At 37.0% G+C, this 22,347-nt stretch overlaps 1 protein-coding gene across 2 annotated transcripts in view; it reads right to left on the bottom strand.

The window, feature by feature from the left end:
* The window catches only part of COL9A1 (collagen type IX alpha 1 chain), a 63,124-nt gene that overhangs the window by 11,911 nt on the left and 28,866 nt on the right, over nt 1-22,347 (bottom strand). For both annotated transcript variants that reach the window (XM_005518127.3, XM_088053707.1), the window contains exons 18-30: nt 21,663-21,716; nt 20,405-20,458; nt 18,041-18,094; nt 16,624-16,677; nt 15,921-15,974; nt 15,695-15,748; nt 15,534-15,587; nt 15,267-15,320; nt 14,034-14,078; nt 13,176-13,229; nt 13,022-13,075; nt 4,509-4,562; nt 3,682-3,753 (exon numbers count right to left, since the gene is read on the bottom strand). In XM_005518127.3, the coding sequence (XP_005518184.1) occupies nt 3,682-3,753; nt 4,509-4,562; nt 13,022-13,075; nt 13,176-13,229; nt 14,034-14,078; nt 15,267-15,320; nt 15,534-15,587; nt 15,695-15,748; nt 15,921-15,974; nt 16,624-16,677; nt 18,041-18,094; nt 20,405-20,458; nt 21,663-21,716 (711 nt within the window). The remainder of the gene's footprint in view (nt 1-3,681; nt 3,754-4,508; nt 4,563-13,021; nt 13,076-13,175; nt 13,230-14,033; nt 14,079-15,266; nt 15,321-15,533; nt 15,588-15,694; nt 15,749-15,920; nt 15,975-16,623; nt 16,678-18,040; nt 18,095-20,404; nt 20,459-21,662; nt 21,717-22,347) is intronic.

Genomic DNA, 22,347 nt, shown 5'->3' with positions numbered 1-22,347 from the left:
TCAGTAAGTGTATCACTTTTTCTAGCATTATTATATATTCTATATTGCTGTAGGCTATACTAGCCCTGCTAATGTGGGAAAAGCAGAGACATCCAAGTACAGCTGCAATCTCAATGTCTTTTAGCAAACTTGTGTGTAGAATTTTGATCATTGTAGTCAAAGCTGAAGGACTTGTAGCTTAAAGTTAATATTCCATTTTAATAAGAAATTAGATTATGTTTCATATCAGAATCCTCTAATAAAACATACTCATGTGGACAGGCAGGAAACAAACAGAAATATATTAATGGCTCAATTAATTTCAAACATATATAATTTTTTCTAGAGCAAAATAAGTTTTTAAAACAGCATATCATTCAGGAAAATCTTTTTGTATTTGTATTCTGTCAGAAAACCAGCCACAGCATCCTTTAAATATTCTTTGCAGTCTGTGCATGTTCAAAGATATGCATTCCAAACAAACTATAACTCTGCATGATAATCCTGTTTTTGTAAAACAGACAGACACGCAGCAGTTTCTCTCCCATTTCAGAGATCAATTTAATTCACATAAGATATAGGCACACAGACTGGTGCAGCTTTTATAAATTTAATGAATTCTGACATGTTCTCATGTTCTTGAGGATGAAGAGCTAATACTAAATTATCCACAAAGATAAGCAGTATAAATGACAGAACTATTTAGCATTCCAACTTCATCAAACAACTGAAACGATTTTGTCTGAAGTGTCCTCAACCTTGTGCCTTGTTAAGGTTTCCCACTTACAAAAAAAAAGACATTGGTTTCCAACCTAATACTGTTTTGGGGGATCTTTTTCTCCCCTTACTCTTCTTCAGAGCAGTAAAACTGCCAATAGATAAAGCTGACACAGAAGAATCTATTTCTTCTGTGAGCCTTGTCCTGTAATGTTTGTATAAGCAAATATAAAAATCACAACTGAAACTGTTGGTATCTAATTCTACATTGACTCCAAAAACTGCAATGGAGGCAATAATGCAAGATGTCAAATTATGAAAATACTCAGTTTTCTTGACATACTGCCTATGTATTTTGCAAAAATCCCTCTCAAATTATACTCAAGAACTATTTGCAAAACTGCCTGTCAGCATGGTCCAAAACTGTACCAGGGGCTACTTTAACTACTTAGCAGCACAAAGGATCACATTGCAATGCCAAGGCCTGGAACTTAGCTTGGTGCTGTTTAAGTGACTAAAACAGACAGAACCCAAGTGTATGCAACCAATCCAGAATATGTGGATCAGAAACTGCCTAAGTGGTGAGTGCTGGGGTTTGGCCATTATCCATGTTGTGTGGGCATAACTAGCTGGTAAGGTTCACTGAAGCATAAGCCATTGCTCTTACATTGCCTTGCACTGCTCTCTCTGCTAGACCACATCAGGTGATCTATGATCTGTGAAAATAAGTCAGGTGATGCGCCTGAAGCACACAGCTCCTCGCCCAGACTACTGGCAGTCTGGTGCAGGCTCCAAAGGAGGCAAAGACCTAGGCTGTGACCTCCTTTTCCAACCTGAAAATCCACCCAGGAACAAGGTGACATGGTGAGGATTGGTCCACATGGGCTTGGAAACAGGAATGCTGACCCTGCAGTAGCATATGATTTTACACCTTTAACATTCAGTCATTACTATATCCATTGAACTTTGTCGGCTCTCACTTTTACATATTACTTCAGTAAAAATGATTCTGGTGGTAACTTTGGAGATGATTTATTCTTTAAATGCAGGTCATCACCTGCATGTAGACAAGATGCCAACAGATAGTTCACAATATTTAACAGCTTTGGGATCAAGAATGACTATTGATGTATCAAATTCATGAGTTCTACTGGCTCCTGGCTGCTATTTACATCAACTCTTATCGTGCAGATACAGCTACACAACAGAACTTTATAGGATCCCTGTGGACAAACCATGAAGTTTTGAAATCAGAAAAGGAAAAAAGGTTACTTCAGCCTAGAACTTATTCCTAGAAGGGGTTGACCCAAAGACTGGGGTTAACAGGCTACAGAGACAGCCATTTCCAACCTGACAAGGTTGTTTGTGTAAGACTGATGCAGTTGCAAAAGCTGATGGGGAGAGGAAGGACAGAGCGGCACAATGCTCTCCAGGCTTGTGACGTGGAAGATACTGATACTGCAGGTCAGTGCTGCTGGCAAGGCTGCAGCCATGCTAAGCCTGCCCCAGAAAATTCACTCCAACCTCTATGCAACTGGAAAATAAAATATGAATCAAGGATACAAGTGGAGAGCTAAAAAGCTATCACAGAATGAAATATTTCCTAGCATAGCACTTTGGACTTTAAGGTATTTGCACAGAGCACTAAACTGACCTCAGGTTTTTAAAATACGTCCAGGCAAAAATTACTGTAATCTGCCAGTTAAATACTCAGAAGCCTCCTGGCTGTAAACTGAATCACTCTGGTTTTGTTTACAGCATCTACATTCTACTTTTTATCCTAGAGATCCAGACCATTTATACAAAAAAAGAGGAAAACCAAACACCTTTGGAGGGAGGTTGTCAGCACTGCAACAAATGTTAGATATTTTCCCTCTGCCTTTGCTTCCTCAGTACCTCCAATCTCCATCTAGAGAAGTCTAAAATATAAATCATTACCAATCTAATAAAACAAGACTCCTTTATGTCAATACTTACATTTGACTAGAAACTTGTGTCCTGATCTCAGCATTAAAAGGAAACCAAACAAACATGAAAAAAAATACCTCAACAACATCAAAGATTCAGAAGATTGCTTTTAAGTATCTGAATAGCTTTTTTAAAAAGCTGCCAAAAACAACAGCAAACCCTATCCAGAAACCCTATGATGTACACTGGGAGCACACCAAGGGCAGGATTCCTCTGTTCAGCTAAGACATTCTACAGTAGTTATACCTATGTCTGACTAACAGTGCAAATAGTTGTCAGGAAGATGTAAGAGGCACTTCACAAGTGTAATTCATTTAATTCTGATGTAGACATGCCTCAAGTAAGGAAGACACAGTAGAGAACTTAATATTTTTATATCAAGTATGTCAGGAGTTTGGCAAATGAATTCCATCCTTTGCAGTCTTCTGTAGCCAAGAGAAGAAACATCTCCAGCTTTATATACTGTCTTCACTAACATTTATAGAACAAAACAATATATATTCTGCAGTTATGTGAAGTCCCTGGGGCCCAATCCTTCCCTGTCAACAAAATACTAGAATTCTGCATGCACCCATAGGCATTTCAATAGCTGCATTATCATGTGCATTCCCATAGCAGGCCCCAAGACATGTGTGACAGGCATCACTACTACTGTAGGTGAGGGCTGAAGTTGCAAAGCTCTTTAGTGACCACAGACCCTGACTAACCATCTCATATCTAGCTGTATCAGTATTTGCAGTATGATTTAGGTCTTTAAATAATTCAGACTTAAAAAACCGAAAGAATATTTACAGCAGTAATCATATTTCAGTCCCTTAAGTGACACTGTCAGGACTCTTCCTGTATATGTTTATGAGCTATAAGTAGTTAACAGGCACAAGGAGCACTTTCAAGCAGTTAAAATATCTACATACAAAACAAGAAAACAGACATTAATTAGTGAAAAAATTGAAAACAGTCATCAACTTGTTGTGTTTATGCCTGACATCAAACTGCATGTACAAGTGCATTGCTTACCCGGTCACCTTTACCACCAGGAAGGCCTGGAGGACCAGGCAGTCCAGGAAGTCCAATATTACCCTGAGGACCCTGTGAAAATAAGTCAAGGATGTAAACTTAGCCAGTCTTGTTTAGAATGAATAGCTAAGGGTCATTCCCTGAAGCAGATGGGGCAGAACCTTACTCCCAGAACAGACTTAGCTTGATGAAAGAGGATTATCTGATGCAAATTGGGCTGATCCAAAGTATAGCACTTTAAACAGAATCTTGTTATGAATTTATTGCTGACAGTCACAACAGAAATGACTTACAGAGTATTCTACCCTCCAGTCCCTCAACAACAGACTGGTTCTCTGAAAAATACTTCCCAAGATCTTGCACTCTGTGATTTGCACATTCCTCTGTAACAGTGAGCTCTTTCAGCCAAGACCTCCCCAGCTATGCTTCTAACTGATTCTGTGTAAATACTGCTAGAGCTCTGGTAAAAGGTGGCATTCATACTGTGCTCCATTCATTAGCTTCACGTAGCTGTTCGCAGAAAGCCAGTCTCACACTGCTCCTGTTCCCAGGAGCCCACACAGGAGTGTGCAACTCAGCTTTGCATGTCATAGCATTTATGGGTTTATCAAGTAGAAGAAAAAGTCACACACACCTCCATGTCATTTAAAACAGCATTTTCTAATATTAGCACAGTAACAGAAGACTGAAAAAAAAACCTGAACCACCACTCATTTCAATGTTATTTTCAGCTCCCTGCATGGATAAATGGGTAAGTATAGTTCCAGATGATACTATAGCTCCTTGAAAGTAAGCATGAGCATTGAATATGGAAATAAACTGCTTACCAACTTCCCTGGTAAACCTGGAGGACCTGCAGGACCTGTCTCCCCTCTGCTACCCTAGAATCAGAAATAGAGGGACAACATTATTTCCTGGAATTCTTCCTGTGATCTGGAAATAAAGTATGATTTTTTTTTTCCTTAATGTTAAGTGATTGACACTACTTAGCCATTGGGTTTAATTGAAACTTCTTTTTCATTGTGCAAAAATTCCATATGCATTAAAACCAGTGATACTTTCTGAGTAAACATTTTTAGTTTACAATGCCATATAACCTGTATTTGGCATTAAAAGATTCAAGTAAATAATTTTGGTGAGTGATTAAGCAAAATGAAGTTCCCTTCATGGGATCACACCTGAGAGTTACCTGTCACAAACACATCCACTTCCCTATGACAACCCTGGCAGGTTAACTTTAGGCTTTTAATTAGTTTCTTCACCTAAGCTCCTATCTGACCACATATTTAAAGCACCTAATCCCAACACACAAATGTGAAAAGCAAATGCAGAAGTAATGCTTAATAAATTTGTTCAGGTTTAAAAAAGTCTAGAGTGTTACAGGGAAGGGTAGCTTTTAAAAATCACCATTTATAGTAGTGGTAAGCATAAATACATGCTTTACCACATCTTTTTATCTTCACTTCAGACATGTTTATCCATTCAGATCATCACATTAACATTAGTGTTACAACTTTATTTCTTAATGTAGCCATTTGAAGACGTACTCTGGGTGAATCTGACATTGAGCCTAACTTGCAAAGATTTGAATTTTTGAACTAAAGTTCCTTCTCAAAAAGACTTTTTCTTATGATTAAACTTTTCAGAACAGCTCAATAAGTTTTATAGCTTTACTCTCACAGGTTAAGACATATCCCTGAACAGATAAATTCAAACTATGTCCCAACACAAGCCTAGGTTTCACTTGAGAAACTCTTCTTAAATTCACTGGGAGGCTATTTAAGTGCTATTTACAATAAAGGAAAGATATAACATTTAATATCATAAAATGTCAATAATTGAAGTTATTAGTTCTGCGAGTTAATAAACTATTATACAGTAACAGAACATCTTAGATAAAAGTAGATCTTAGCATTCTAGTGTTGTATGCAATGGATAATTTTAAATACAGGATTTTTTTCATAACAAGAACAATATTGTGAAACGTTGTGGCATAGTAAATAAAAGGAGGTGGCAGACATGGCCTTTTATACTAGGTCATAAATGCAATGACAGCGTCTCACACAAGCTTAGGAAAGCCAACTTTACAATTCAAGAAATAATTAGGTATCCTGGAGAGATCACAGAACCAAACATAAACAGAATTTTCAATTAATTTCCCTCAAAATATCCTATGGTGTTAAAATACCTATTACTTTAAAGCACTTTGCATAATTTTTAGAACCTTTTTTATGTTGGGAAAAAAAAAAAAAAGAAAGGAAAAATGTCCTCTAACTGACCTTCATCTTACAACCCAGAAAATGCATTAAAATTTTGTTAAATCACGAAGTTCTGAACTACATCTCTGACTTGGAATACTGCTACATTTCTGATGAAGGAAAGACAAAGACTAAAATTATGATCACCATTAGAAACTTGTTTTCTCATGTCATTTTCATAACAGTCACTGCTATACAGAGATGAAACAAAAGCAGTACTTCAGAGAGTTAAAATGTTATAATAAACCTCTTAAGCATATCAAAAGTTCTCCTGGTCATACAAAATTCAAGAAAAAAACTTCCATTTTATTTCAAATGCAGAAAAAGATCTTTTTGTCAGATGCAGACCGCAGGCACTTTGTCAAACACAATGCTTTTCCAAGGAGGCAAAGAAGGAGGTTAGTTTACAGAAGACCAGAATACAAATGCATAGTATTTCCTGTAAACATTGACATTATGTCTGTAAGGATAGATTATCTCAAACTATAGGCCACCACTGCAAGATCTGCAGTGGTGTTTTAGAAAGTGAGAGAGGAACTGGAGCCCAAAAAATGAGGAATCCCATCCCTGGCATAACTAGAAAGACTGTAATGCTTCCTCCAAGTTATACCAGACTGAAGTAGCCCTAGGATAGGTTATACAGTAAGCTGCTTACTCTGAAGAAAAAAAAGGCATCTTGAAATGTCCTCATGTAAACATTTAAAATGCAATGTAAGTCATGTCCTAGAAGCACCTACATTTTCCCCACAGCCTATAGGAGAGTTTCTGTAAAGCTGGTCCAGGTGCTGATGTCTGTTCTTGATCAGATGAAATGTTCCTCTGTGCCATAAGTCACTACAGGCAGTAATTAGAGCAGAAAGCCGTGTGGCCACGTCCCCAGCCCACCTTTCTTACACAGCAGCCCTCTGTGTAACAGTGCATAACTTCAGGCCAGCCACCAACCAACAGGCATGCTGCACTGGCTTTAACAAAAAGACTGCCAGAATCTGTATGGTTTTATGCACTTCTGACACTTCAGAATCCATATGTTTCCTAGAGGTGAAACTCTTAAGGAGGGAAAGCAGCCACCCTAGTTGTAGGGGCCTGAGACAGACCAGCTTGCATCCATGCTGGCAAACATTCTGTGCTTCTAGGGAAAGGCACATGAAAAATGGTGTGAAATGGTAGCACAGCACTGCAAGTCTGAATACCACCAGGATGCAACCCTTCCACAGCTCCTGTGCTAGGCTGTGGTTACCAGAAAAATCTGTAAAAATCAATGCCTGAACCACTGAATATGTGATTTAACATCTTTCTAACAGATCTACTATATTCAGCCTTTTAATGTAATATACATAAGATTACAGAATTTACAATTGACCTTCCTTTAGGTTGTCCGGAATCGTTTCCATCTTCACTGAAATTTTGAAGACTTGATCCTTTTGTAGAATTCTCACAAACAAACAGTTACATAATGAATTCGCATGCTAAGAGAGTTTTCACTGGCTTATTGATTTTCTGTTCATCAATTGAGTGGAACAATAATAAGAATGAGAATACATCCCATATAATTTTCATCCCACTTATTTGCCCAGATAATTGAAACACTAATTAGAACCACTTAAGAGTTAATACACATCATATACTGTATTAACCCTTTATTACTTTAAAAAAATGTTATTAATTTTAAATAATTTTTTATCTATTATTAAGTATATGTCATAGGACTTCCATAGAGAATTAAATCTGTGTGGAATAAAGAAGAATAAACAAAGTACATCTTGGATTTTTTAAAACTTCATAGTCAAAGTTTTTTGCAAAAAACCCATTTATCAACTATATACTTATGAGACTTAAAATTGCCAAATTTTTGCCATGCAAAATCTCAGAGGAAATACTCATGTAAGTTCAAGGATTTAGCCACAGAAGCATCAACAGGACTCTTTGACCCTCAATACAGTACTGAAAAGCATCCAAGTATGTAAAATAATATTTGATAGAAGAGTAAATATACAAGTAACTTTCTCTGAGGTTTTAAATGTAACTTTGCCAGAGTAATAATTAAATTGTACTGCTCAGGATAATGGTAAGAGGTAGATGTAGCATGAAATGTTCCCTCCTCTTATCTGTGCCAGGCTTTGGGCAGAAGCAACAACCCACTAGCTGTTGTTCTCTTTGCAAGTGACACTGTGGCCAAGTCTAGAGGGCAGAGACCTTTCATTCTGTGTCTGCAGTCTTAGCTGAAGTCCAGGACAGCTTTGGCACACTAGCTCCTTACCAAATCCAGTTTTTACCCAGGCCACTGTCTACACTGCTTAGGAGAAGCCAACATTGTGATATCTGCTGACATCCAGAGGTCTACCAAGCCCAAAAGTCAAAGAGAGTTGTTGGTGGTGGAGGGGTAAACAAAGGGGTATCAGACAAGAATCTGGCCATGCCATTTAGGAAGACAGGGGTGGATACTAGGAGAAGTGAAGAGGCTTGGAGCTTATAAAGTTTGACTGGGGTATGAAGTCTGCAAGCATGACTGAAAAAGTGCTACCTTGTACAAACCATGCTGCACAATTGGGCAGTGTCCAAAAGTTCTGTCACATTCATCTAGAGGCTTAGGTTTACTGTATAAAAAGTCCCTTCCAAGATGGAAATGCATTTTGTCCTTTTGACTCTGCTATAAACATTCTAATGCTGACTAGCTCCTTTAGCTCTGCCTTGAATGTAAACTATGACACCACTTGTGGAACATGTCTGAAATTATATATATATGTAACTATATAAAATATATATAAAAATTATATATAAAATAACATATCCACTAATTCCTAAACATATCATATAAACTGAGACAAGGACATTTCATCCTACCATTATCAACTACAGAAAGTGACACAGTATTCCAGTTGCAGTCACGTCAAAGGAATATGATAAAAAAGCTACACTTTGGTTACCCTAAGTAGTTTAACTAGTAACTAAAGTTACATTTCAGCATAGGCAGGACAGAAATGCCTTTAAAGACCAGTAAATTATTTAGCTGAAAGTAACTTAAGATGCTGGAATCAGCATTCTCCTCTAACTTTAGACTGTGTGACATTTGAGTACTAAATCCAAGGTACTCTCTGGGCTTCCCCTTTATAGAGAGACAAAGGCACTTCCAGAAAGGAAGTCATCCCAACTGACCAGGGACCCTCAGAAGTCTCTCAGAGGGGCAGTGGCATCAAATATGAGGCAGTTGGATATTTAGTCGGTGTTGCTAATGTTGGGAAAACATGTATTACTTCCTAATTGCAGAGCAACATACATGACTGCTGGCCTGCATATGCATCAAGTGTGCTCGATTTGCTTGACACGTATTGAACTTTAAGTGACTACAATATCACAAGCTCTCTGCAAAACCACAGGGTGCAATACAGGCTCTCAAAATGTTAGCAATTTATCGGTTAAATAGTTGAAGAAAAGCAAGGGATGAAAAAGCAGAGGCAGAGGTCAGTATTTTCTGCAGAAACTAAATTAGATTACTAAATCTCAGAAAATATGAAAGAAAATGGTTAAGCAGCTTAAGGAGCACGACTAAATTCCACTGATTAGGAATGACACTCCCACATTTGAGAATTCCTTCCTTTGGCCCACCTGCCATGATGACTGACTTAGAAAGGTTTAAATCACAAATGAGTTTGGGAATTACTTGGATTGGTTAGAACAATGTGAAGCAAACAAGGCTAACCAACAAAACAATTAGAGTGGGGTGGAGAATATGTTTAATCTAGAAATAAAAGGCAACATTTCCATGTTGCTCCAGTTGTTTTTCCAGTTTACTGAACATGCAAATAGCAAAAGAGGGTTTTTTTCCCCTACCCATTCAGATGCCAGTTTAAGTTTTTTTAAGGAAAAGAAATAATAGACTAAAATTATACCTTTTAAAGCAAGTTTCTCCTAGGGATATTTGTCAGAGATGAGGAAAAAGAATCTCCTAACAAGTTTGCCATGAGTTTTTAGCTAGAGCTAGTAATCTTGTTTTCAAATATTTTCTATCTTCCCAGTGAAACTTTAAATGTTTACAGACCCATGAAAGGGTCTTCATATTCAAAATATGAATTTGCTGTTTAGTAACAATATCTTTCCAACTACATTCTAACAGCTGTTTAACAATAGAATACACTGAAATAACATGGTTTATAACAGAGGACTCAACAGGTTTTTTGGCAAACAGCATAAAAGTATTATTTCTCCCACAGAACCACTGATGATAGCACTCTCTTGTGTAACTTTTCAAAAAACTACACAGTAGGTAAAGTGAAAAATTTCTCTCAAAAAATGTCTTCTGCAAGTAGATAAAGCTGAAAAGCCCTGTGATTTTTAAATGTAACACAAATGTAGGCATGTAGGTTTTCCCTGATGCAAATACCACCCTGCTGGCCGTATTAGCAGAGCCAGCCTCATTATCTCCCCCCCAAGACCCAAATGTCCTTTTCTCTGGAATTCTGGTCCTCCAGGAGCCACCAGCTGTGTTGTCTCACCCAGTTGTAATGCAAAGAACAGGGGTAAGTGAAATAGGGAAGTAGACAGGATTTTATGTAGTTGTTGCTGTGCATCCAATATATATGGGGACTGAAATTCCCCATATCCTGCAAAATATCAAGGTTTTTTCTTTCTCCAAGAAATAAACCCAACCCCTCCTGACTTCCACCTGATTCTTCTATAGCAAGAATAGAATGGAACAAATGGGTAAAGGAGAAAGAAAGAACTGAAGTGAGTTATTAAATGAATAATTCAAAATTAGAATAAATAGGCCAAGAAAAATACCATAACCAGAAATTCCTCAGGCTTTGAAAGTACTTCTTTATGAAATTTTGGTCTAAAGCAAGCAGGTGTTAAAGCTGTGAGAAAATTTCAGACTAAGAAAGAAAAAAAGAATTTCACTTTAGAACAATTATAATTGAATTATAATTCCTTTCTCAACTTATTGCCAAATTGTCTAGTTTTAGAAGCTTGAAAATCATGCTATGCAGAATTATTTAACCAGCAGATTATTTTTTCCCTAGAAATGGAAGGACAGAATCCTAAAACCTGAAGTTCAAAAGTAAGCTACATGTATATGCTGTAAAAGAAAGAGAAAACATTCTTTATTCTGCTCTGGAAATAAATATTGACTCAGCTTAGACCAAAGCTCTCTGAAGTTCAACAGTTCAACACTGTGTCCTTCCTAAACAAAAAAACCCTCATCATCCCCCTTTTTTGTGTAGATGTAAAATGTTCCTAAAAAAAAAAAAATAGAAAAATAGAAAGTTATCCCAGTCATATGCTGCCTGTAGTCTCAAGCTGAGAAAAGCCAACATAGTTATTATCCAAGGTTCTTAACTACAGATGAGAAGTAGCTTACTGTTTGATGTACCCCATACAAACTTACTTCATAATAATTTATTTCCATTCTCCACATTGTATTAACCAGAAGTTTTCTTTCTATGCTTTGGTTCTAATGTTTCCATGTTTTCCAAAATGAGTGCACTTTCTAAACACAGAGAAAATAAAGGCAAGGAATCCAGATGTCTTTCTGGTCTCCAGAGTGATAAAAGGAAAAATCACTGTATTTAATCTGCTTTAAGTATTTCTGTCCATCGACAGGGTTACTAATAATTAACCTTGTGTGTCAACCCCTATTCTACGGACTGCTGATTTTGTAAATTCATGTTCACATTGAAAGGATTAAAAGAATAGTTCAGCAGATTACAGTGCATTATCAGAGTGGGCAATTACTTTGGTCTGATTCAATTATAATTCTTGTTCCTGTCACAAGTGTACAGTATCTGCCTAAGAACAGGGTTGAAGACCTTTTCGAGTGTATCCAATGCTTTTAAATATAAAGAACAAAAATAAAGACAAAAACTTGTTTGCAAGTTGGGCTTTCGGGAAGCTGAAGATACCTGTATTCCACCCTAGTAAATGCTCTTATAAACCCCTTTTTGTATCATCCTTAGGCAGCTGTGGACGCAGCAGCAATGCAAAGACTCCAAAATAAATGTGATCTCATGAATTAATACATCTAGCACCTGATATCATAAACCACAGGAAAAAAAAAACCAAAAGAAAATGGAATCTGTTACTTGGCTGACTGCTTAGGAGCTAATTCAGAGAAGATATTCCTGACCCTTAAAAATCTACCACACAGAGTACCTCACTAAACCTTGTATGAGAATAACCCTACAACTCCATGAGCAAAATTTGTGTCATTGTATTATAGCAGAGGCTCGGAAAATTCCGGGAAATCATCCCCAGGGCATCAGTGGCAGGAGGGAAGCCTGAAAAACCAATTGCTTTCAGAGCCTGAAGCCTGGCTAATGTCTTCAGAGTAAATATTTGTACATGAAAATTTTCTTCAAATCACTGATTCTCTCATGCCTCTCCATCTAGAAGGATTAACAGCAAAGGGAAATTAGATCAGCCTTATGCAGCTTCAAACCATGTCAGATCCCCTCTAGAGAGAATCAGAAAGCAGTACCCAACACCCTCCAAAATCCAGCTGTCCTTTGTCTTCAAAACTGAGCCTTAACAAAAACCACCAGTTCACTTTTCTTAGCAGATTTCTTTCCTGCAGCAAGCTACCTGCCCTGCAGAATTTTTTCCAGTCTTCCAAATACTTCTAGTGTTAAGGAAAATCTCCAGGGGAATATATTACAACAGCAGCGTTTCCAATGAAAGATAAATCCTATTCTTCGCATCACCATATCTACGGTAATAATACGGTTGGCAAACCAGACTGTTACAGCAGAAGAGCAGGAGTGTGGTTCCAGCTTTTTCTCACAAACCACACTTAGTCCTTCTGTTTCGGCTTTTACTCAGCATAACCAAATACAAAGGCAAGAAGAATATAAACAAAGGTAAAAAAATTAACTTTCCACCAAAGCCAAAACAAATTGTAGGACATTTCTGGAGTATATTTCTCTGTGTGCGGATGCACATCCTCTTGGTATAGAAGGTAAAGGACTGGTACTTACCTGGAAAAGTACAACTTATGATAAAAAAAAATTTTACCTTGTGGCTAGCTTCAGCAACCCTATCTTGAGACACTGCAATTTTACATATATTCAATTATAAATTTATTCCATACTTACTGGTGGTCCCCGGGGTCCTGTTGGACCTGCTTCTCCCTCTGGGCCTTGTTGACCCTGTTTTGGGGAGCAAATTTGAAATGCAACAAATATGAAAAGTGATTTTTTTTTTTTAACACATTTTTCTAGATCTTTTGTATAAGATTAATGGTTTTACCTGTTTACCAGGATTTCCCATTAACCCTGGCACCCCAGGAGGACCTCTATTACCCTATTAGACAGAAGATGAAAAACATTAGCCAAGCCAATGGTTTGCTCTTCCATTTTAAAACAAAAAAATAAGGAAAGCAATAAGGTCTAAATAAAATCAGCCTGTGTTACTTTTTGAACCTCTGCTTTATTTTTGGTGTTCTTTTAACACTGACCAAACCTTTCTATCTAATTTTTCAAGTCAGATTTCAGTTCCTTTGCTGTTTATGTGCTGACAAATCCCAAACAGATTTGATTGCTGCTTTCAAATCACAGAAGGCAATATCACTCCATGTAATTTCAGTCAAAAAACATGTCTCAGTCTAGTTTTCTTTTTCAATTACTTACAGCTAAACTCAAACATCATTGTCTGAAACATTCCACAGTCTCAATCTCACAACATTTTTTTTAACTAAATTGGAATTGATGTTGCAATTTGATGCTACCTAAATAGAGAAAATAACCTCTGTGATTGAATCAGCTCGAGGTGGCTATAAATACTATTCTTATTACAAGATCATTCATTTCAAGATGTAGTGAGGTAGGCATGTCAAAAGCTTCCTCTAGCAATGATTTCCACAAATTTAAAAGGAAATGGCCATTTTTAGGTATTGTTTAATACCTAGAATGATGAAAACCATGTCATGTAGCACAAGAATCATGAAAATGCACAGGCCAAAGCTGATTAAAAGCTATATTTATTCTTTCAGCCTAAGATTTGTCTCTTAACACAAGAGAAGGTTAGTACAATTTCATTGAATACTTTAGATACTTTAGCACTTTATTTGTGCTTTAGATAAGAAAGAAAATACTCAAGATGTTTTACCTTTGGGCCAGGAATGCCTTTCATACCTGGAGAGCCTGGGAAACCCTGAAAGAAAAAAAGATTAACATTTATTTGTTGTTAAGGGAATTGGAAAAGATGTTTTTTTTTAAAAATAAAAAAAACCCCAACACTTTCTCATGCTTGAGTAGTTCTAATCCTTTTACTTGATATTGAAGCCCTTTTATTCAATAGAAATTTAATAAAATTCAATTGTATTCAATTCAATTTTATTCAAAAGCTTAAATTCTTTCTGTTTACAAAGTGACAGACAAGAACCCTTATTCTTACTTCATAAATTGCAGAAGGAGCATGGATAAGTGTGGAATTGTGACTTTTTCTGTCTTAGGTTAGAAATACATGCTTGTCCCATTATGTTGAGACTGGAGGTGCAGAGTTTGATACCTTTGGACTTTTTCATTCCCTCCTCACTTCTCTGCAACAGCTCATAGCAAGTATGCTTTTACTAAATTGTCTTCCAAGCTTAAGAGTTCACCTACTATTACAGATTTATGTCCAGTTCTGCTTTAAAACATCTCCTTCACTGTTTCTCAGAGCAACTACTCCTATAGCAAAGTGCTTTAAAGAGGTTTCTATTTAGCTTTTGACAGTTGGTACAGTTTTCAAATTCAGGGCATGAGGACTGCCTCCTGAAAGAGCCCATAAAGCATTAGATGCCCTGTAAGCTCACCACAGGGGATACACTGGAGACCTCCAACCCACCCACAGAAAGCAGCATGAGCATGATGCATTCCAGATGTCCTGAGCCAGCAGAATACCAAAGGATGATTGTTCATGGAAGGTATGTTAGACTAGCAGCTCAGCTTTTCCTGCTCAGCCTGGGAATAGTTTGGCCCTAGTCAATAGAATGAGACCAGCCCTAATTGTGGGCTCACACCATAGCATCCACAGGGTCTCAGGCAGGAGAAACAGGAGAAGAGCCACATCCTGGCCACAAATGTTTTGTGAGGCCAAGTTCCCCACAATGACATCATAAGGAGATCTAGACTTTTGTGCAGTTTTGCATACACATAGCAGAAATTCCCCTTACATTACACATACTCTCCCCTGGGCCTTTTGCTTAGCTGTTCACTGGAAAATCTACTCCAATTTCAAATTTACTCCAATATCAAAATACTCCACTGGAAATTTACTCCAATATCAAAGTCAAATCAACCTATGCACAGCCTTTCTATGATTTGAACTGAGCCTACCTTCCGAAGGTAAAATACTTACTGGCAATCCCTGGAGCCCTGTATCACCTGGAGCTCCAGGTTTCCCTGGTTCACCCTGAAAAACATTTTAAGTTGTAATTTATGCAAATCAAACATGAGGGAGAATTTTATTTCTGGAACACAGAGCTGACATACATTTGGATTTGTAGTACAGAAATGTTAATTCAATTACCCTAATAATGTGCATAAAGCCATGAGTAGCAGACACAAATTAATGAACAAATCTAGGGCACGACCAAAGCTCAGAAATATGTCAATTGCGCCTTACTTTAGCTCCAGGCATTCCAGGGATCCCTTCACGGCCATCAACTCCTGGTAAACCCTTGAAAAAGAAAAAAAATATATAATTTTAACTTTGAAAATATTTTGGCCAAGCTCTAATATACAAAGTAACATTGAATGTAACAAATAAAGAAATTAGATACATACAGGCTCTCCTTTAGGCCCAGGGAGGCCATTTATTCCTCTTGTACCTTGAGGACCCTAAGAATAATAACAATATTTAAAAATTAAGCTAAAGACAATGAAATGACATTAAAAGAATGTCAACATATACTCATTCAGATACACATTATTTTGAGAGTACCAGTTATGCACTGTTTATATGTTATTAATGTTTGCAAGTCAACAAGAGCCAAAATTTGTCTGTGCTCACCCTTTCTCCCTTTGGACCTGCCTCTCCTAGTGGACCTCTCTGTCCTTGATCCCCCTACAGAAAAAAAAATATTTTAGAAATAAAACCAGAATAAACTTCCTTTTATTTTTTAGCAAAAACTCTCAGAAAATTGAGAAGTACAATCCACATTTGGTGAAAGCAGACATCTCCAAGTCACACTATATTTAAAAATGTAGTTGCTTAAAACAGCAGCTGACAGATATATTTTAAAAAACGCTGCTCAGTCCATCACCTGAGATTTCAGGAGTATCTAAGCAAAGTATGCTGCACTTTTTTGTTTAGCACAGAGTTTCTGGCTGTTGCAAGCACAAATTCCAGTATGGAAGCAGACAGCAGGAAAGAATTTAAGAAAAAAAACCAACCAACTAAACACCTCAAACAAATAAAACACACACACACATAATAAAAACCTCCAACAAAAATTGCTCAAATCTCCCTGTATGGGTTTTGTTCCAGTCTGATACCTGAAAACTCCAAGCCACACTAATGCAGCTTAGGACTCAGAAGAGGTAACCATAACATACTAAGTTAAAATGGGTTCATCTACTTCAAATTCTTTGGGAACATTAAGACAGTACTGACTTGATACCACTGTAACATCATTGATTCACCCGTGGGGAATCAATAGAATTGGATTAATCAGGCTTTTTTGAAGTGTTTGGATAACCAACACTCTACTCACAGGTGCACCAGGAAGACCTTGGGGACCAGGATCACCATCAAGACCACGAGCTCCCTACAAAACAAATAGATAACAGAAGATATTAAAGAGAACTGCTGGAGCAGTAACAACTTATGTGTCCTGCTTTGCTAACTTCTCTACAGATGAGAGGGCTTTATAGCTCCAATTAAAAAAAACCAGAAACATTCCATTTTCTTCATTCATCTTGGTTTTTAATGCAGATATAAAAACAAATATATTTAAATATGAAAAAGTATCAGTCAAAACACAAGATTCAGCTCATTCTCTAAAAAATCTAGGAAGGAGGTAGACCTTTAAATGCTACTTCAAAAAAATCTGTGTGTCTTCTTTACGTATGCTATATCCTTCACCACATAATAGAATAACATCAAAATATGCAGAGAAGTCATCAAGTTCAGTGCTGCTATTTTTTTTCACATATGTTTCAAGGAAACAATGCAATCACTGTAAATAAATGTAAACAGAAAGAAAAATATTGTTTTAAAAAAGATTTAGAGAGAACATGGCAATTCTTTTGTCAAAAAGTTGTACTAAACATTTCAAGTAGACAAATCATTACAGAAAATGTTGGCAAATACCTCCAAAGAATTATAACATACAAAGGTCAGAAAAGCAAAAAAAATAGTAATAGCTTAGCAAACATGTCAAGAGGTTAGGAAGGATTGTTCATGAGAAGATTCATAATCAGGAGAAATTTGATGTTGTCTCTGAAGACAGATGATCACAAGATTTATGTGATTTATCTTCTGGAGAAGGAGACAATGGCAGGATTGCTACTTTCTACTCCTTTCAGAAATTTTTGCCATATAGATTTAACAAGATCATGAGGCTAGAAATGTAGCACCCAGGTTTGAAATAACAGACAGGAACACTTAGACAAACAGAAGGAAAACTGTCAGCAAAGTAAGAGCCCATGTAATAATTAATCCCACTGGCAGAAATTTAAGACACAGAGATGTCAGAGAAAGAATAGAAAAAAGAACCAACTCTCAATAAAAACTCCTGACAAAAAATTGGGATGATGGAAGTAAAAGGCTTTAGGAAGACACAAATCACAGGAGAGACTACTTAATAAATTTTAGCTTTAATTAAAATGTGCTATAGTTCATAATTGTTATAACTTGCTATCTTTCTAGCTACAGACTTGCATACATGCAAAACTACCATAAATGCAAGGATTGGGGGAAAAGACTGAAGAGTACATGCCCTTCCTCAGTTACAAGGACTGAGCTATCCTTCCTAACAAGAAGTACAGCAGCTATGGAAATACAGCTGGCAGGAGAGAGAAAATCCAGGGGAAATAAAGAAGCAGCTTAAATAAGCTTTTCAAACATTCAGAGGTGTACATTTTTTTTTTAATATAGGCCATTTTCTAGAAAGAAAGGTTAATACTCACTTTAGTACCTTTGGGTCCCATTATACCAGTTATACCTCTGATACCTAGAATGCCCTGAAATAGAAAAGTATATTCAAATTATACTTAATTCTTTTCATCAGAACTGTCCTAGTTTTCAGACAGAAGACTCAAGAGTTCTGCACCCTTTCTTTATGATTATTTTACTATTTTCTTAGTATTAAAGGAGAAATCCAGGTACTGCTGTATTAGAATTCTTAATTTATATGGTAATTTGATTTTTACTAATTTTAGAATTTTAAAAAGAATAACAAAATAATCAGGCTGTATTATAAAACCAAAAATACACCATAAGGGCTGAAAAAACTCACTGATTTTTCTTCTTGGTTACCTCAGAGTGGAAGCATTCTCACCTGCAGCTTGTGTGAAAGGAATATGTGATGGCCAAATTTGCAGAAGTGCTAAATTGTCTTAAGTGGGGGATTGGACAGATGAAGGAGATTTTACAGAGCTCCGAGGCAGATAAAACAGGGCCAGGTTCATGAGAGTACAGGTGCTAAGTTTATATGTCCACTAAGAGGCTAAATTGAGTAGACATCCTAATGCAGCAGGATGTATCATAACTATCATCACAGCTGTCATCACTTTCCTTCAAAATTATCTTGTGGGAAATCAGCTTCACTGTTTTCCTCTTCCCAAGAGACTGACGCTGGCTGAGATGTCTCCTCCCTGCAGAGACCAGACCCTCAGCCATAACATGCTTGTCCTGCAACTGCTTCATTGAAACAGCTGCAGGAACTTCCCCACAGCGTAGGCAAACCCACTTCTTGAGCAAACTCTACATTGGCAGCCTTTACTTGCTCCTCACAAAGTTAGGTGCAATCTTGCACTGAACATTTGAAGTCTGGTCAGCCTAAAAGGTGGGGAAAGTCATGATAATGCAACAATCACTACAGCAGCCCCACATGGGAGATGAACTCAGTTTAATCCTGCTTCTAAGATCATAGGCACACTGTGGTATCCAATACTTTCTACCAAAAGCAACACTTCTCTCAGGGGCGGCTGTCTTATGCAAATCTTGTCAGTGGAATATGTTGGATTGCAGGTGCTGTGGTGGAGGCTGGTTATTTAACCCCTCTCATTCATTTATATAAGGAGAATATAAGAAGATACAGCAGAGCCTTCAGGCTCTCCATCTGTGCCTCTAAAGCATTGTCTGTCATTTTTCACATGGAGAAGCGATGTGATATTGCTTCATGCATATTATGAATCCTAAATATTAATAAAAAAAAATTTAGAGTTTGTTTGTATGGTGGCAAATTGGTGATACAGTGAAATGTTATAAGTAGCACATTTAAAAAAAAAAAAAAAAGGAACAGAAAGTCAATCTTCAATTGTTTCTTAATTCTGCGGTGTTATTTCACAGTGATTGAAAAACTTTACCAAACTGAGTAAAATGAATTGGTCCCCACAGACCTTTCAAACAGCAGAAGCTGCCTCTTACACAAGTACTTTGTGTGCACCAGGGCCTCAGGAGTACCTTTTCAGGATCAAGCAGAAGGAATGCACCCTTTCCTTTACTTAGTCTGTTCTTTATATTTTCCTAGTTATACAGCGTTTATGTAGTCATGCATTCATATGCATAGAGAATTTTGTAATTTAGCATTTAGATGTCATCTGCATTAAGGTAAGCTCCTGGACACCAATGGCATTAAATAAATACTTTTACACCTAAAAAAAAGCATGAGACCCCATCAAAAAATAAACCATAGAAATTAAAGGTGTTATGCCTCTTTCTCCTACCTAGAATGACCCTTTTATTCTGTTCCCTAGTCCTTTTCAACCATGGTAACCAAAAGAGCTCCTCACACGGGAACAAGCTGAGGAGGTATGTGTCAGAACAAAGCACAGTGAATCAGGACAAGAAAATAACTAGGTATGATTGGAGGATATTTCTGTTGCAAGCCAAAAGGCAAAAAAACTTCAGGGGAAAAAAAAAACCTGCTCTTCAGTGGTTGCAACTTCATCCTCAAATCTTAGCTAAGTCTGAATTTCACAGCCGATTGTGTTTCAAACACAGTGAAGTCAGAGTCATCAAAATTATGAAAAGGAAGGTGAAGGGGGAAAAATCCAACTACTTTCACAATCAAAGCACAACAAAAAATTTAGGACATGAAACAGTTTTTAAAGTTAGCCTTTCCATAGAACTATGTGGAGCTTTGTGACAAGCAGTAATGTAGGTTTTGGAAGGACTTAAATAATTCTACTTTGATTCATAGACAATATGGCAGAATAAAGAGGAAAGGTGCATGCAACTTTTATAATACCCATTTTCTTACAATAATAAGAGAAAAAGATATGTCATTATGAAGAAAATTAGTAGCACTTTAAAAGGAAATACTTTACTGGAGGGCCTTGAGCTCCCACTTCACCACTGGGTCCTTGGTCCCCTTCTTCACCCTGGGAAAGCAAAACATCTGTAGCCAATCCATACCATGCATATTGCTCTGTCAATGTATGAGGTGTGTTTCCTACTTAATGTTTTCTGCCACCATGTCCTGCTTGAAAGAAATCCAAATGAAATCACACCACTTCCCCAGACAGTTACTCCTTCAGGGTGACATTCCATTCAATTATAACTCAAAAGGACTATTTTAAAGAAACCTCAGTATAGAGAATAATGATATTTTACCCTTAACCCATCATTCCATTTTTTCTTGGTGTTAATGTTTTTAGGATTTCATCAGGTGCGTAGTGAGAGGCCAAGGAGTAAAAGGTACCAACTGCACAAGAGGAAATTTAGGTTATATAGTAGGAAGAAATTCTTGACTGTGAGGTTAATGAGAAACTGGAACAGGTTGCCCAGGGGGGCTGTGGATGCCCCAACCCTGGCAGCATTCAAGGCCAGGCTGGGTAAGGCCTTGAGAAACCTGATCTAGTGAGAGGTGTCCCTGCCCATGGCAAGGGAGATTGGGACAAAATGATCTGTAAGGATCATTCCAATCTCTTCACATTCTATGATTCTATCATTTCTTGTTCTTCCAGACTAAGAGTGCAAAATTTTTCTCTAATATTTTTTCCTGTGACATTGAAACATGGACCAAGGCAGTGCAAATCTGAAAATTTCTTGCAAATATTTCAGTATTAAGGAGGTTATATAACAAGTTTAATTCAAATAAAACACCTTGAGAGAGTTAACATTTCTGTTTTCAAGATGAATCAGACTTGGCCTCTGTTTATGGATTTATACTGTGTCCTTTCCCTCTCAAATATTTTTCCTCTCATTCTTCATGTACGTACTCATCTGTGCAGCTGAACAGCTAACATGGTAAATTCAGGGAATTATCCTGAATTTAAATACTTGAATTTTTTTCAAGTAATAAACTTAGCTTTAATTTTCCTTGTAAATTTTATAATAAATTGAACAATCAAAATAAAAAGCAAGAGGAGTATGACTTGTACATCATAATAAATACGTAGTACAGGTGAATAAAGAGATGCGCCTTTGGTTACTCTGGAGCACTATGATATGTAATATCCCTTCATACATTCTGTTAAACAATTAATACTTATAATAAAGTATAATACTGTTTTTGAAACAAGGCTAAACTACTATTAGTCTGCTAAAAACAACAACAGTTTTTTTCCTCTTTTTATATTTTACCTTATAACCTTGTTTTCCTGGTTCACCAGACTCTCCTTTTGAGCCTTTTTGCCCCTAAAATAAACACAAAAAACAAAACAAATAAATAAATAGAGACTATTCAAACTTAAAATACAGTTTTCCAAAACAGACATAGACTGCTGAGAGCTGTCTTGCTGTTCCCGGTCAAACCCCATTCACTACTCCTTCCTCACATGTCTAGAAAACACTATATATTAAGTACCATGCTCAAAATACCTGCTTCTGGATCTAACAAGGCTGCTTTTCTAGGCAGGTTAGTCTTATGTTATCCCTAAAAATTTCCTGAGGCCAACAGTATTTCTAGAAACCAGCAAAGAATATATTAAAATAAATCTTTGCTAAAATGAGACTCAAAACATGTTAACTTCAATTTAGTATGTTACAGGCCTCCCAGGAAGAGAAAAAGAAGTCAAAAAGATAAAGGATCTGGGGGAATATTCAGGGTTTCTGGAGTCAGACCACAAATGACCCAAGAAGTGAATGAAGTGATCCTTCACATACTCTCATCCTCTCAGGACCACACATAAATTTTATGAATTTGAAGATTAGAGGAGTAGCAAGAGATTTCAACATCAAGAGGTTATTTTGGCAGTCAAGAGTTGAATACCATAAGCAACCACACTGATGCAAGCTTTTTTGAAATTAAGAGTGAAATGGCCTTTTT

Source organism: Pseudopodoces humilis, chromosome 3, assembly GCF_049639895.1.
Source record: "Pseudopodoces humilis isolate 2021_Gansu_Grassland_sample_001 chromosome 3, ASM4963989v1, whole genome shotgun sequence".
Taxonomy (NCBI): domain Eukaryota; kingdom Metazoa; phylum Chordata; class Aves; order Passeriformes; family Paridae; genus Pseudopodoces; species Pseudopodoces humilis.
Note: the sequence above shows the minus strand (reverse complement) of the source record. Positions and strands in the feature narration are given on the sequence as shown.